We start from the raw sequence: 17,396 nt of genomic DNA, 5'->3' as shown, positions 1-17,396 counted from the left end.
AGCAACTAAGGCCATATTGCTCCGGGGATATGCAGTGGTCATTCCCTGACCTTTCCACATCCTCCGTATTTGGTGGGCACAGGCTCAAACTCTGGTCTAATCAAGAAGTGTGTCAATGAGCCGTCGTCATCCAACACCTCACTGGCGGTTCATAGGTTCCCCCTCCTCGGACCACTTTCAGTAGGTACTAACCACGGCTGACCGTGAGCATCCCACCAGCCATGCCATTTCGGATATGCTCTGATCCATTCGTCTGGCCATTAAAATTTGGTCTTTGTCAAACTTGCGCTGCCTTTCCCATCTGAAGAACAAGAGTAACACTGATTAACGGAGCTCAGTATCAGGTGTTTTTTATACTGTGTCCAGACCTGCACACGTGCCGTAGTTCATCTGCAGTTGCTTTGATTTGCATAACGACTCGCTAGTCAATGTTTTGGCTCATCAGTGCTAATGCTTGTTAATGGATTTCATTAATCATTATATGCATGTTTTTATATTTTTAATGAAAAAATTTTTAAAATCTCATGTTTTTTTAACATCATTCTCAATGAAACAAAACTTTTATTGGTTCTGCTCAAAATAAAAAAAAGCATTACAAACATAAAATATACACATAAAAGTATATTAGTCTTTCCATTTTTCAATTTATAAAATTGTTAAGGACATGAAATTGTGCAAATATATGTGTGTATGAATACAAATATGGATATATTCATACAGAGATGAGATGTATATACAGTGACACGTGCATGCACACACATTTTTTTAAACCTGTAGTGTCAGTGCTACATCTTTGAAGTGTAAATTGAAAATAATGAGTTAACTCATTATTTTCAAGTTAACTGTGTTAACTGTTGGCTGAAGATAAAATCTGAGGTTTTCTGTACCTTCCTGAATATAGACAAATTTTTACTTGGTTTGATTTTTGAATTTTCATCTATTGTTTTCCCAGAGTTAGTGTGAGTGCAACCAGCAAGTACAGCCCACCACTTTTGTTCTATTTTTATTTTAATTCACAGTAATATTAGTGTAGGAAACTGTTACTGATACTACAAAGCTTAGAATTATGCATTTATTTCTAGATAAAGTTATTTATAAAACTCTCTCATGGGATCTAACAATTATTAATGGTTTCTAATAGTCATAAACTATGTCTTTTTGAAATATTTATTATTATTGAATAATAAACACAGAGAGCAATAATGAATCTGTTTAGAAGTTATTATGCATTTGTTTTGAGTTAAAGTTTATATAATTTATAATTTATTATATAGTATATATAATCTTATATATAATTTAATACACAGGTAGTGTAAAGTCGGTATTTAATATACCAACTTTACAAGTTAATTCGTTCCAAGTGCGCACTCATAAAGTGGGAATTTATTTCCCATAGACGTATTGTTAAAAACAGGTGTTATTATTATTATTATTAGCCATATGGTGCAAGGAAGCCTGAGGCTTATGCTGCACCAGTTCCTAACAATGAAATTTGACCATAGTAATGTTAAATAAAGATCAACAAAACAAAGTTTACACTTAAACAACGATTTATTTATCCAAAGAAATGAAAACATAACCTTTAAAATCAAGCAAATTTTAATAGTAAAGAAATTATTTATGTCATATAAATGTTAAAGAATGTTTATTCTTTATCATCATCGACTAAACGCATACTCATTGATGGTTTATCATTCATTGTTAGCTTGGCATTCATTGTTGGTTTGTTGGAAGCACAAGGAGTTGTCCTCTTCAGAAATGCTTCAAGAGTCATTTGTTTACAAGACAGTCCTCTCTTTTCTTTATAAATTTTACAATAGAATGCATAAGCATTTTTTTAAATTTGTAGCAACTTTTCCAGTGTGCTGAAGTTGAACCTTGTGACTCGAAAATCTCAATTGCTTTTTCTGTGTTGAAAAGCTTTGTCAAGCCCCTTGAGAGTGAAGGAATGAACCGGAGTTTCAGCTGTTAAATCCTTCTTCCTCGGCTTTTTAATATTTTGCCATTTCATTTGTGAGATCTGCATTGTGTACTTGAAGCAGATCAGTGACGTCAGTTGTAGAAACCTCAAGCTGCAATTGGTTAGCAACAATTTCAATCGCTTCTGTTTCATTTTGTATGATCTCTTCCGTTTCTTGAAATCCTTCGAAGTTATCAGTAAACTGATGACAGAGTTTATTCCAAACATACTTAATGTTCTTCTCTGTAATTTGTCCCATGCTTGTTTTGTTATTTTGACTGCATCTAAAATATGGATTTCTTTCCAAAATTCTTTAAGAGTTGGACCTCCCTTCTTATCTCTGCCTGAACAAACAAACACACAGTAGTATTATATTGTATAGCTACGTGCATGGTTTGAAATGCCATATTTATAAATGTTTAGCAATTATTTATTACAGTTAACGTTCATATTTTTGATTTTGTTGATACTTGAAAAAAAGAAAAAGCGAAAACTCATAAAGCAGCTACTGCTTGTATTATATATAATTCATGTAAAACATTTTATAATTTATAAAGTTCTCCCATGTGATCTAATAATTACACTACTCTGAATTATGAAAAAAATTCACTGATGTTTTCTTCAAAAAGGGTGTTTCTGAATTATTTTCTAATCCTGATTTCAAAAATGATTTTTTGAAAATGATGCACAAATTCAGTGCAGAATTTGTGCACTGAAATTATAATGCTAGTTTTACCAGACTTTTATATTTTGAAAACAATATTAAAAAGGGCACTGTGGTAAAAAGTCCACTAAATACTCACCTCTAATTTTAAAAGCTGATCTATGATGGTCAAATTTTCATTTCTTTGATTTTCTTGGTCAAATTTTCATTTCTTTGATTTTCTTGGTCACATTTTCATTTCTTTGATTTTCTTGCAGATCTTTCTACTTTACAGTCCCTCTTCAGCATCCAGCAATAGTTAGCCATCATACTGACATTCCACATTCCCTGGTACCTCATCTCCATGTCTTTAATGTCCTGGTAAAACCTCTCACCCTATACTTCAACTAACACTTCCAAGATTTTTTGGGAAGTAGGTGAATAATTAGGACACTGCTCATCTCAGTTGTCCTACTTATTCGCTGTACAATTCCTTTAGCTTCAAAGGTGGTATTTGTGCATATGTCCACACTAATATTCCTGTCAGAGACTTAGTAATTTGGAATTTCCCTTTTTGATCTGAAAACTCTCTACCATATTCTGTCAAATTCATCTGTTGCCTCTATCATTCTCCCAACTTCACTAATAACTTGGAACTCTTTTGACTTCCTCTCTTTGAAACTTGACTTTCTCTAGTCCAATTTTCCTAACAGTGAGGTAATTTTATTTGGTGATTTTAATGCTCACAGCTCCAGTTGGCTTTTATTTTCTAGTCACACGGACCCAGCTAGTCAAGATGCTGAGGCTTTTGCAATTACTAATGACCTCACAGAGATTGTTCATTTACCCATCAGAATACCAGACAATCCTTACCACACAGCCAACACACCTTATCTTTTTCTCACAAACAACCCTTCTAAGTACACGGTCGAAGTGGGTAGCTGTCTTAAAACTTCTTCAAAATCATTATAAGAATACGTATGATTTGGGGGGGAGATAGATTGAGACTAGTGTTAATGCAATCTGAGTAATCAGTCGCACAACAATGGCTTCGATTTGGGTTTGGAGAGTAATTTTCCTAGCCAGAATCTTTGAGTTAATTAAAATAGCTACACCACCACAAGCAGAATCAGAAGTATTCCAATCTCTTCGATAGATTGAGTAGTTTCTTACGGAAATGGAAATTTGAGGAGTTAAATAGGTTTCATGTAGACAGAGACCAACTAGAGAGTAGCGGTTAATTACGTACTGAATGTCATCAATGTTGCAACAAAAGCCTCTGCAATTCCATTGCAAAAAATTAGGCATTACTTGAATTTAGAAGAAGTTGTACCTGGCGTGGCTGCCTTATGCCGTTCAGGCTTCGGTTTGTCTCTTTTTGGAAATGTAGGGTGACCAGTGTCCATATCTTCTTCTGCAAATATTTTCAGAATCGGATCTTCCTGTTTTGATGAGTTCTCTGCATCCATCAATATGTCCCGAACAATCTTTTTCAAAGTCAAACTATGATTATTTGAAGTAGTAGCAATCACTGGTGGAGGAGAAGATTTCGCTGGTATCGGTAAGAGGCGTATTACTTGCTTGGTCTGAGTGCTTCAGGGTATTGGACTCTTGCTGAGAGAGGACAGCTCAAGCCCAGTCGGAGATTGATATGTTAGATGGAACGGTAACATCAGTTTGCGTGGCTATTGTTTGATATTTTTTTGCAATACTGACATAGGTACGGTTAGGTATACTGGGTGCAATTAATTTTTTTGCTTCTTGATAACTAACTTTGTTTTCAACTTTATATTTTACAATGTTTTTCTCCATTTTCCACCTCTCACATGTTTTAGAGTAAGCAGGATGGTTACCTTTGCAGTTGGGAGAGGTCATTTTTTTTGCTGAACAATCATTTTGACTGTGATCAGAGGATCCACAGTTGGGACAAGACAAGCTGGGTTCCCTCTGCATGCTGTTTGAGAGTGGCCATACTTTTGGCATTTATAACATCTCAACGGATTAAGAATATAAGGATGAATGCGACAAAGTAGATATCCTGCTTTTACTGATGAGGGTAGATTTGGACTGTTAAAAGTGAGAATGATATTTCTGGTGGATGTAAGTATATTGTCCCTTTTAGTCATAATTTGTTTGACAGCAATTACGTTTTGTTCCTGAAGCTCTTCTTTAATTTCTTCCTCTGTCACATTGAAAAGGTCCCAACTAGATATAACACCCTTAGATGTATTTATGGTTGCATGAAAAATAAATTTATTTTTCGCTGCATAAAAAAAATAAATTTATTTTTCTGCATAAGGACCACCGCCGTGCAAATCCTCTGCATTGGTGGATCGATCGGAGGAGGGAGGGTGAATTGGTACTTCGATCTTTTCACCATGGCGCCGATTTGTATAGCGATTGAAATGCAGCGATTCCATGACCATTATTGGCCTCGTGGTCCTCTGTCGATATGGGGCATGATGGTCAGTCTATTTTATTTTAATTTATTTTGATTTTGTTATTGTTTGGTAGTTCCTTTAACCCTCTTTTGGTGATATTTCACGTCTTTCGGAACTGGTACCTCTTGGGGGGGTACCGCTAAATTAATATGTAATTGGCATTATCCAAAATTTTGTATAGTTTTTGTTAATTGGATTTAAAGTTCGAAATTATACAAGGGTTTCTGGGCTACTATTTATGCCTATTCTTTTTTTTCGTTCGTTTGTTTATTTGGGTTATTTTTATGTTAATTTTTGCTCTACAGTTTTTGCCATACTACTGGCTTATGTTTTATTTTATTTAATTTAAAATATTGGATATATATATATATATATATATATGTATGCAGGCAACCTCCGTATAACACAGTACTTCTACAACACAGTTTTGCTCTAACATGATCGATAAATTGTGGCAATCCATGCTCAACGCGGTATTTATTTAATACGGTTTCACTCTAACACAGTTTGAGAATTTCGGGAATTCTTACATAACATGTATTTTTGAGCTTTTGTGCTGGGAAAACCCTACTACTATGTTGGATGTAATTTTCAACTTTTTGTGAATCCCTGCCATTGATTTGCTAGTCGTTGGCACCTCTATAGCCAGGTGGGTAGGAACAGTAGTGTGTAGCACACGCTTCTTGGTTAGACCCGGGTTCGAGCCCATGACCACCAAATACGGAGGATGCGGAAAGGTCAGGGAATTACCACCGCATATCCCCGGAGCAATATGGCCGTAGTTGCTAATGCTCCTAAAAACCAAACAACACACAAACAAACAATTGCTAGTCGTTATCGCCTTTGTGATATTTTTCTAAAGCACCTTTCTGAAGGTCACTACCATAAAACAATAAAAACAATTTGCAGTTTCCAGTTTATTGGTCTTTTCTGTTTGTGTAATCAATTATAAATGGGTAATAAACTATAGCAATTGCTATAGTACCAATAGCTGGAATTCTGTGGGTTTTCACGTTATTATGGTGAAATGTGTTTCCCTTCCATGAAATATTCAATCATATAAAAAACATAAATAAATTTTCAGAAACTTATTACAAATTTCAAAGAAATGTGCTGCATAATGCTAGTGGGGATAAAAGCATTATACTTGGTTTTTATTGAAGTTAAACTGTACTGGTGAAGCTAGCATCATAGTTATATGGAATCCCAGCAAAGCAAATTACTATAAACACTGTCCTGGATTGGCCCTTTTGAGGGTTTTTTTTTTTTTTTTCTTTTCTCATATATTGTGATATTATCATTAAAATGGTGTATAGATCTGGCGGACTAAAGGCTTTATGATTGGATTTTTTTTATTGAAGTTACATGAGGAGAAAGCAAAAACATATTTGAAATAGTTACTTATTTGATTGGCGGCATCATACTAAAGGGTAGAATACTTTCCTTTTATAGCATAACTCATAGCAATAATATCATAATATACAGAACTGAATGCCAAAATAAGCTTAATGATCTTCTGTAAGAATTTTAGAATATTATAATCTGGTTCTCTAATCATTCTTAAGAGATTAGCAAGTTTCATACAGAGATTAGATGTATATCATGTATCATAGATAGAAGCAATATTAAAAATTATAAGATTGGTGGTAATAAATTTATGATATAATTTCATAAAGCAGCTATACACACTACAAAACCTATGGAAAATCATAATGTAATATCTGCAGTACACAGTTTTTCATCCTGTATACTAGTTAAGAAATTCCTTCTTGTTACTGGATAATTACCAGGAGTATACTTGACAGAATGGACAGGAATGTTAGCTACAGGCAGAGTAGTCAGATGCACACCATCTTGCATGTTCAGAATAGTCACATCTCCTTGCTCATCACTGATAGCTACAGCAATACCACTTGGATGAACAGCAACAGATAAACAACCACTCTGAGGGAAAAAATATGATTTATCTTAGTTAATTATTAATTACTAGTTTATAACCTGATTAGAGTTATAACCTATATTATTAGCATATAATCCATATCACAGTGTTTTCCCTGTCAAAAAAATGACAGGGATAAGACTGTAATTGAAATTAAAAAAAATGAAGTTGAATCACAACAAAACATTCCATTCCAATGGCCATTCACAAATTAAATAATACAATTTTTTAAAGTTTTAGATACCTCCATCTCCTGTGAAAATTTAGACTTGCATCTGTTGTTTGTAGCAGTCTACAGCAAGATGCATTTGAACTATATTCAGAATCCACATCAGTCAAATCGAATTCTATCTCAGTATCACATTACATATTATAAAGAACTGATTCAATATCATCAGTGCTGATGTCCCAGGCTGCGGATCCATTATAACAACTCCTCAAGGTAAAATTTTATAGGAAGAAATGTTTTACACAAAAATTTATCATTTTGAACAGTTTTTTCCCTTTCATCCACCTTAAATACTTCTCTTTCTTTCTATCCTTTCTCTATTAGTTTGGCATCTTGTGCTCTTTACATTTCCATCTGTTAGCCTTTTTTTCTCTCACAGTGAATATCTGTCCTATTATGGATATTTATAATGTGAGATTCAGAAAAGACTGCATCAAACTCCAACAAACGGCAGTCTATTCATAACAAAAACAGTGATGTAATAAAAAACTGCATGGAAAAAAGGGGCAATGGAAAACAGTTCAAAACTCAGAATGAATTTTTCAGCAAATATTAATTTGTTAAAAACTTCATTCCAAGATGGGCATATGATGTTTGTTGGTACTGAGTAAAATTTATACAAAAGAAGTTCTTTAATCTAAGCTAAATTTTTAATCTTCAATGTTTAAAATAAATTCCAGAAATTCTAAATTAATGAAATTTACTCATTCAGTTTGGCAAACAGTTGGCTACGGTCCTCTCTGAGAGTATATAGTGGATTTGCCACTTGTGAATCTTCTGGAATGGTTTGGGTTAATCCTATTGGAGTCAAAAGAATTTTTAAAAGCCTCCAGTTAATTGATCTCAGGCAGAGGGAGTATGGTTTTCCTTGCAAGATATTCTGGGTTTTTAATAAATAAGCACCTTTTCAATAAAGGTCCACAATAACTATTTAACAAGGTGGGGGGAGGAACAAAGACTACATAAACTGGCACATTAAAGTAGCTGATGCACCAAAAGCTCTCAAAACACCAATCAATCAAACAGCTGGTTGTGGTGCATAATGAATAAAGTCATCATTACATGATTATCAGCCTAATAGGGGTGATATGCATCTTGTCACAAACAAGCATAAACCTTTTACAAGCTAAATGAATCAGCTCTAGAACTTGCAAGATTTTTTATTAAACAAATTAAAAGCAAAAGTGATGATGTATCACTTGTTACATCACTTTTTTTTTTCCTTACATAACCATCAGTAATTTACATCACTTGTGTTTTTTGTAAACATTCATAATAAATATAATATTTATAAGAAATACATATGAATTTTTTTTCACATATTTGTTATCTAGCTGAATATGAAATTCCAGCTAAAATTGAAATTATAATATGTAATATGTCATTAAATGTCTTTATCTTAACTTATATAAATTTCTGTTAATATAATATAGATATTACGTACATCTGTCTGGACCTTCCAAATAAGCCGGTTTATTTCCCACCTACAAATATACTTGTCAAGGCCAGCACTCACAAATGCATTCTGATGATAATCTCCATCTAAAGCACAAACTTCACTGTGATGTCCCTGAACAAATAAATAGAAGAATTACACAAGCTAGCTAAATTAATCATGCATAAGTTAAGATATACATAATTACAAAAATGTTTTAAAAAATTTCAAAAACATTACATATATATATATATATATATATATATATATATATAAAACAGTTAATAAAATGCACTGACACAATGCTATTCATTGTGACTCAAATATACAGGAAAATATAGCATCACAGAACTGCAACAGTAAATTTACATAAAAACTGGCAGAACTGGATGCAGTACTACATTAGGCTAAGAGAGCTCTGTTTCACAACCCATGGTTAACAACTGTATTCAAGTGGGCACGCTGGAGTATAAACAGAAATTTAGATCCCTTATATAACTGAGTGATCAACTGCAAGGGTGCTGTCAGCACTTGCATTTGAGTGGATCATGGTTTAAGCCCAGCTGCTAAATACTGTTAAGAATCACATTCACTGTCAAAATGACAGTGAATACAATCATACTCCTCTGTGCCAAAGTGTAACAGAACATTTTTCCAGTAAAGATATTCAGTGCCTATATTGAGAACATGCGTCGATAGACATTTAAACAAAAAATTTTAGTTGATACTTCAATCCTTTCATGAATTCAAGTGATATACAGATAAGAAGCAAACAACTATTATGAAGTCATCAGATGGTGACAGCAGACACTGGAGGCCATCTACAAAACAATTGTGCTGTTGCAGCCATTGTTTTTGAACGTGTGAGTAACTGTATTACAGTTTCTTTGCACCTTGCTGGTTGCTGTTACTCACATCCAGTATACTGGATGTGTACAGAAACCAAGTAAGAAACTGCAACAGTACCATTGTCAACATTGTAGGTCATCCACAGTATAATAATCAGCATCTAGATCAAATGAACCATTTACATGAATGGTTCAATCAGCTGGCCATGCTGAATTTCCATGCTCAGACATGGAAATTGCACATCAGTAGGTCATCTGTAACTTACACTTTGGCACTACCTTTACACTCTCATTTAATAGGCATCTACACCACCTCAGCAATGTAACTGGTTTTACATCCTTGACTCTTGAAGGATGAGGTTCTGGAGGTAGCCAGGTTGCTGAGCACATCCAGAATGTTCAAGAAGTACAGATTCTGAGGTAAAGGTATCACAGTAGTATGAAACAGATTTGTTTTTCATCTTAACTTGATTCTGTTGAATTCAAGGTCTGAGTTCTGGTTTGTACATGATAATGAACAATCCCATACAAAAAAAACTGTGTTGATAAAATCTAGGGTACAAAAGTCACCCTATTACCTGTTCCGACTTAAATCCCAACAAACAATGTCTGGAACATCAAAGTGATATTTCATGAGTCAATTACTGTTAATCACTTGTAGAGTTGTTGTTTGTTTGTTATTTGGTTTTTAGGAGCATTAGCAACTAAGGCCATATTGCTCCGGGATATGCGGTGGTCATTCTCTGACCTTTCCGCATCCTCCGTATTTGGTGGTGACGGGCTCGAACCCCGATCTAATCGAGAAGCGTGTGCTATGCACTGCTGCTCCTTCCCACCTGGCTACGGAGGCACCCACTTGTAGAGATGATTCAAGACTTTTCTCTTAATATGACCCTAACTCTGTGGACAATGAATTCTCCATTGTGACTTATATAACTGTTTACCACAGTAATCAGGTATATTCGGGTATAATAATACCTGATGTATCATGTGCCTTTGCTAATGCTTATAATCAGAATATCTTTCTTTTTCACACATATCATCCATACAATCATGGCCCAGTAAATGCCTTTCTAAATGCAACCACAAAGCATGAAGGAGACTATATTGAAGGATTTTAATGTAATAAATTAAAGTTATTTTAAATTAAATTAAATTTAAATTTTAAATTTGTGCATTACGTTTGGGGATAATCCTTGTATATTTATGTAAAAATATACATATAATAAATTGTAAAATATTGTATATTAGTATTAATTCATTCCTTTCTAACCCTATGCACACATCTTTAATTCAAGCCCAGCATGTTATACTTGGCACATAAATCAGCTTGAAAATTTTAGATTATTTTTATACTCCAAAGTTTAGCAATATTGTTAATTTCAATTTTTGAAAAAATCAATACTTATCTGCTGTAAAAAGAAATTATTTCATTTATACTTGCCTGCAATAAATACCCTATTCTCCAAATATGATTAGATTTCTTTGTTTGAAATAACATTAACTTGCAGTCTTTCATAGCAAACTTAACACAACCATCACTTCTTGGTAGGAGCAAAGCCATAAGGCAGTCACAGCATGGAACAAAATCCAAAATTTTTAAATCACTTAGAATATTGTTTGTATATCAGAGTTGGAGAATCAGATTAATCAACAACTTTTCTGTCTGCATGTGTTTGTGAATGCATGCCTATATGTTTGCACATGTGCGTGCACATACACACAGAGCCGGCTTAAGGCACAATCGAGTTGTTCCCCTGAACAGGGTGCAAAATGCCCCAAAAATTCACTGATTTGCTGTAAATTTCAAGTTGGTGAGGGCGCACCAAAAAAATCTTGCACGGAGGGGGGCTGATAGACCTCAGACTGCTTCTGCCTACCTGCATGCACACACACACACACACACAAACTTCAAAATAACTGAATGCAACTTTTGTTCTTCAATCCTTCCTTCTATTCCAACAATATTTCCTCTACACATATGTATTCACCAAAAATTATGATCTTCAGAAACTTAAATCTAATGTTAATAAATTCCATGTCATTTCAACCCTCTGGCCAGAAAGTAATTATTCTTTTGTCTTTACGAATGCTATACAAAAAAAGTAGCACAATGTAGGCAAGGTATCTTTTGCACCATAAACTACAATTAAACAGTAAACTATAGTAACCAATATCCTGTTGAAAAAAATGTTAAGCATGCCATCACTTTCAAGTTGAAGCATCAGAGGGCTTCAACTGGAAAGTGATGGAAAATTTATATAAACAAATTATATAAACATAATCAAAGTTTACAAATTCATTCTCACTGTGACATATATGAGCATGTCAAATCACAAATATATATATATATATATATATATATATATATACACACACACAATAGAGCATCGATAATCTCAACTAATTGCGACCAGGGGTAGTTTGGACTTCCAATTTGTTCGGATTTTTGAACTTATCAAAAATACTGTTCTGGAGACTAAAAAAAAAGGTTTAGTAAGTTTAGAAATAAAATCATTTAAGTTTTACTTCTTCTTCTTCAGGTTCCATGTTCAATTTGAACGTTGGAGCCAAAATTTTCCAGCCTACTCTGTCTCTTGCTTGTGTTGTAAGAACCCCTGTTCATTCTTTGATATTATCAAGCTACTTTTTTCTTGGTCTTCCTTTTGCTATTTTGCCTTTAATCTTCCCTTTCAGGATTAGTCTCTGCAGTTCATATTGTGGGCCTCTTATAATATGCCTGAGGTAGGCAGTCTTTCTCTTTGCAACTGTAGTTAGTAGTGTCCTTGTGGCTTTTGCCCTCTTAAGGACCTGCTCATTGGTGACCCGATCTGCCCACAGAATTTTGAGCATTCTTCTGAGCATCCACATCTCAAAGGCTTCCAGTTTCCTGCCTTCTGCACGACCCAAGTCTCACATCCATATAGGAGAGTGCTCCATGTTACATTTGGCCATTCGATATCTTTTCTGAAAATCCAGTTTCGTGTCACAGAGGAAGTTTCTTAAATACCTCTTTGGCCACACCAATTCTGCTTCTAATTTCTGTGCCTTGGTCATTATTATTTGTAAAGTTTTACTTATGTATTTTTATTTATAGGTAACAAACAAATGGAACTTTCAGCCACAATAACACGTATGTATAGGCTTTACAAAAATAATTACTTATTTTTTTGCTGCACCGTTTTTGAACCTCGTTTCTTTGCTCTCTCAACTCTTTTCAGCAAGAGTAGTTGAGTTGGACAGCATTCAGTTTGTTGCTTGTAACTTGTTTGTTTTAGTTAGTTGTTGGCACATCGGCTTCTATGGCCATAATGCACCTCCCAAGATTTTTACAGTACTCTGATCCAAGCCCGAGGTGGGATTCGAACCCGTGACCTTTGGTTGCCAGGCAGGCACTTTACCCACCCGGCTAGCCTGGTCAGCGTTGCTTGTAGCAATCATCGCATCTCTTCTTTTATTATTTATTTAATTTTATTATCATTATAATTTTACTATTTTTTTTTTTTTTTTTTTTTGCTAGTGCAACATAAGCCTTAGGCTTTCTTGCATCATATGGCCATTACTAATACTCCTCTCATGTCTGGGTAGAATTAAAATACATTAACTTGACTTTTCCTCAACTCAGCATGCATAGGCCGAGTGTTGATGTCATTTTCTTTGTTGTCATCTTTGTCTGTATCATTTTCAGGAGCTCCAGTTTCTGTTACATTCACAATTTTGTTTTCATTTAAAGAAGGAAACCCTGTAGAATCAATATCATTTTTCATCTACGAGTTTACATCACCTTAATTGCAATCTTCAAACCCAGGGATTGACCGAAACAAGTCCATCATCTCATTCAGTATTTGTCCCTCATCTCCTTCAGTTCATTTCTACTCATCTCCTATGGTTTCTTCTGCAATAGGCCAGTTTTTTCCAAGCATTTTTTAAATTCTCTGCAGTGAGTGATTCCCACGTACCAGCTAACATGTAGCAGCTCTCCTTGAGACAGCTTTTTCAAAAAAGCTACGATGCTGTCTTTGTTGCTTTCGGCTAAAAGTAAACGATGCAAGACTTGTTTTTTGTAGATTCTCTTCAACGTTTCGATGACTCCGTGGTCCATCAGCTGGAGGAGTGCAGTAACATTTGATAGAAGAAACATGACCTCGAATCCATTGTCTATTTTGTTTAATGTTTCCACTGAAGGATGTGATGGCACGTTGTCCAGGATAAGCAATACCTTGCCCATTTTGCCTTCTCGTTCATGATACTTCTTGACATTCGGAATAAAATTGTTGGTAAACCATTTCAGATTAAAAAGTGTGTTGAATAACAGGTTACAAAGTGTTATGTTTAGTTAGCACTGTATGTATAGTCGTAAAATTACTCAGCTAGGGCTTGAAGTACTGTTAACTTTCTCAATAATTTGTTCAACAATAGCTTGTTATCTCAGGAGGTGAGTGCTGAGATAATAAGCTATTGCTGAACAAATTACTGCATGTATGTAAATTAAGCTATCTACGTAAGCATAAATTTATTTTTATTTTGCTAACCTGTGGATAATATTCTTCTGATTTTCACATATCATTTAATTTTGTTAATTGATAAGGTAATAAAAGTCTAAGTTTGTGCTTTATATCTTCATTTTTATATCCTGTGGATATTAATTCTCCAATTTTCACTTATTAGAAGTGCCATTTAATAGAATTAAAATTCAATTCACAAACGTGATCACAATAACTGGTGCTTACTATAATTTTATGGCTACAGCATAAAAAACAATAAATGCTGGCTTGTTTGGATTACTGACACTTCGAATTATTGATGTTTGAATTTTCAATGCTCTACTGTATATAAAAATGAAACAAACAAAATATTTCTCTTTTTCGTGATTTAATTTCAACTGGCATTGGAGAACCCTCTGGTGGGTGAATCTTAAAGTTGTTATCTCAAAGACTAGAACATTTATGGGCTTCTTCATGATACTTCTTGACATTCGGAATAAAATTGTTGGCAAACCATACACAGATTAAAAAGTGGCTTGTCTGGATTACTGACACTTCGAATTATTTTCTGCTTTTGTCAATAATTTCACTGATTTCAATTGACAAACTCATGGAAAAGTTTGCATTGTTGTGCTTGTTTTATTAAAAAATCATTGTTGTGCTTCTGTTTTATCAAAAAACCCATTATAGAAGTATAATGTGAATTTAAATTTTTAAATTTGTATACCAAATGCCAAAAAATTCTCTTTCTCAACTGTCACTGGTGTCATTGGGGTTCTGTTTGGTACTATCACTTATTTGAAGAAAAAAAAAAAAACCCAGAAGTCACACCAATGTTAAAAGTCTGATTAACAGGTTTTTTTCAATGATTATTAAAGCTGGAAATATTACTTAGAGGGAAATGACTTACTTGAACTAAAGGATTGAGCATCCATACCATAGAACCCTGCAAGATTACATTATTACTGGTACCTACATATATTTCCCAGTCACGTGTCAAAACTTGCTGAGAACACAATGATGTAATAGCTCCAGATCCTGGTGGAACCTGAAATTTTTTATTATTAATTTTTTTAATTTAAAAGGAATATTTAATACCCAGTTATATAAAACTGTTTAATGCTCCATATGTGAATGATAAATTTTTATATCAAGAGTGATCACTTTGAGTGTCCATTAGCCCAATTTTAAAAACTTATAACATGACCACATTATGAAAATTTTAAATCATGTTTTTTCCATCATGGTTAACAGTACTAAAGTGCTGCAATTCTGAAAACATATTTCTTTTAAAGAGCTTTATAATCTAAGGCTGATTTTCACACTTTAATGATTGTAAATTGATAGTGCAAGCACATATGAATTTACGAGCATTAAATTTTTTGTCAACACAGTATATACATAATGTAAATTAAGTTACAGTAATCACAACAGTTTTAAATTAAAAAAAAAAACAGAAACCTTTAATAACCACTCACCTCATTTTTAGTAACTTGTGCATTAAGGTGCATATTAACATTTGAAGCAATGTGGCATTGGAAAAATTTACTATTATGAATAAAGGGTTGGTTAAGTGTTAGTAGACAAAGAGTGGTTATGAACAGCACCTTCTCTTTGTGGACTAAAGTGATGAGTAGGTGACACAGAGGTATATGTTGAGCCCCTTACTGTTTTTAATACACTGTAGACTCGATATAATGTGGCTCGATATAAAATGGAATCACTTAAAACATGGCCAAAAGTTAGATCCCAATTCCATCACTCCCTCCCCTCTTTTTCACGTGCTTCAAATTTGATTGATTCATGATTTGTTACAGTGTATTTACTGGTTTGGTGCACGTTTATAGTTGCTGATTTTTTATACAGGCCTCATGGAGTGATTAGCAAATTGCTATCTGTAAATGTTATGTCCTATGAATAGACTTTATAATACTACTTTTAATTTCTTTTGTTGTTTCAGTCATTTTAATTGATTTGTTTGCCTTTGTATTAGGCAAATACAACTCAGGTTGGAAGCACCCATGACTAATTTACAAAAACAGTCAAATAACAATTTTTTTATTTTCTTTATTTTATTTTACTTTATTTTTGTCTTTATTTTACTTTACTGATGGAACTATGGCTTCAAAAGGTAAGTTCAGTGATGCAAATAAACTCAAAGCTATCCTGGAAAGATGTAACAGTGGCAAAGTTTACATGTGCTGTTTGGAAATTGGACATAAGCTGACTCTAGGTAAAACTAGTGTTTTCAAATTTTTGTTTTGTTTTCTTTCTTTTTTAATAAAAAAATTAATGACCATGGAAAGTCCTCAAAAATAAAAAGAAAGCATGGTCACTTCAAGAAAAGCTAGCTGCACTGGATTAACTAAAATAGTGAAAGATGCAAGCAGAGGTGTCTCGACATAGGTGTGGGGTAATCCACTCTCAGGGGTTAGATAAAAGATGAAGCTAACCTATAGCAAGCAACAAATAACTTTGATGATAGTAAAGGTCTTCACTATTGCCGTGTTCACATGTTTCATGCAAGAATGTGCAGAAAGAATGCCTATATCTGGTGAAAAACTAAAGAAAGACTTAGACAACAGGTGCAGAATACTATGAGGGGGATTCAAAAAATAAGTTACACCTGCCACCATCTCTTGGTATAATTGCGCAACAAATGTAGTGCCTGCACGTAATGGAGTTCATATCATGCGCCCCTGGTAGGTGTTTTGTTGATGTAGTGGTAACAGTTGTGTAGGAGCAAGTGTTCATAATGGCACGTCAGCTAGAATGTTACTCCAAGTTCGAGGTACGTGGAACAGGAAGATTTTTGTGGGTGAAACGTCTGAATTGTTCCGAGATTCATCATGAAATAATGGCGGCGTATGGGGAAAATGCAATGTCACATCCAGCCATAGTGAAGTGGTGCCAGCAGTTTGAAAGTGGTCGCACAGAATTGATAGATGCTGATCGAAAAGGAAGCCCATCAACATCGACTACTGCAGACAACGTGATGCAGGTTGATGAAATGATTCGCAATAATCGAAGACTGACAGTGGCAGAAATGGCAAAGGGGTTGGATATTTCGACAGGCAGTGTTGATTCCATCATCTGTGAACATCTTGACTATCGCTGTTGTTGTTGTTATTTGGTTTTTAGGAGCATTAGCAACTAAGGTCATATTTCTCTGGGATATGCGGTGGTCATTCCCTGACCTTTCTGCATCTTCCGTATTTAGTGGCGATGGGCTCGAACCCCGGTCTAATCAAGAAGCGTGTGCTCGCACTGCTGCTCCTTCCCACCTGGCTATGGAGGCGCCCCTCTTGACTATCGCAAATTGTGTGCACGATGGGTTCCTCGTTCACTGAGAGATGAACACAAAGGTCAACGTTTTTTGTCTTCTCTAGCCTTCCTTCAATGCTATTCTATGGAAGG

At 34.5% G+C, this 17,396-nt stretch overlaps 1 protein-coding gene across 1 annotated transcript in view; it reads right to left on the bottom strand.

The window, feature by feature from the left end:
- The window catches only part of LOC150079270 (echinoderm microtubule-associated protein-like CG42247), a 202,901-nt gene that overhangs the window by 47,111 nt on the left and 138,394 nt on the right, over window positions 1-17,396 (bottom strand). The window contains exons 11-13 of the mRNA XM_090383013.1: window positions 14,890-15,027; window positions 8,657-8,782; window positions 6,832-6,988 (exon numbers count right to left, since the gene is read on the bottom strand). Coding sequence (XP_090239139.1) covers window positions 6,832-6,988; window positions 8,657-8,782; window positions 14,890-15,027 — 421 coding nt within the window. The remainder of the gene's footprint in view (window positions 1-6,831; window positions 6,989-8,656; window positions 8,783-14,889; window positions 15,028-17,396) is intronic.

The sequence above is a fragment of the Mastigoproctus giganteus genome, chromosome 10 (assembly GCF_048544385.1).
Source record: "Mastigoproctus giganteus isolate SK-2022 chromosome 10, ASM4854438v1, whole genome shotgun sequence".
Lineage (NCBI taxonomy): Eukaryota > Metazoa > Arthropoda > Arachnida > Uropygi > Thelyphonidae > Mastigoproctus > Mastigoproctus giganteus.
Note: the sequence above shows the minus strand (reverse complement) of the source record. Positions and strands in the feature narration are given on the sequence as shown.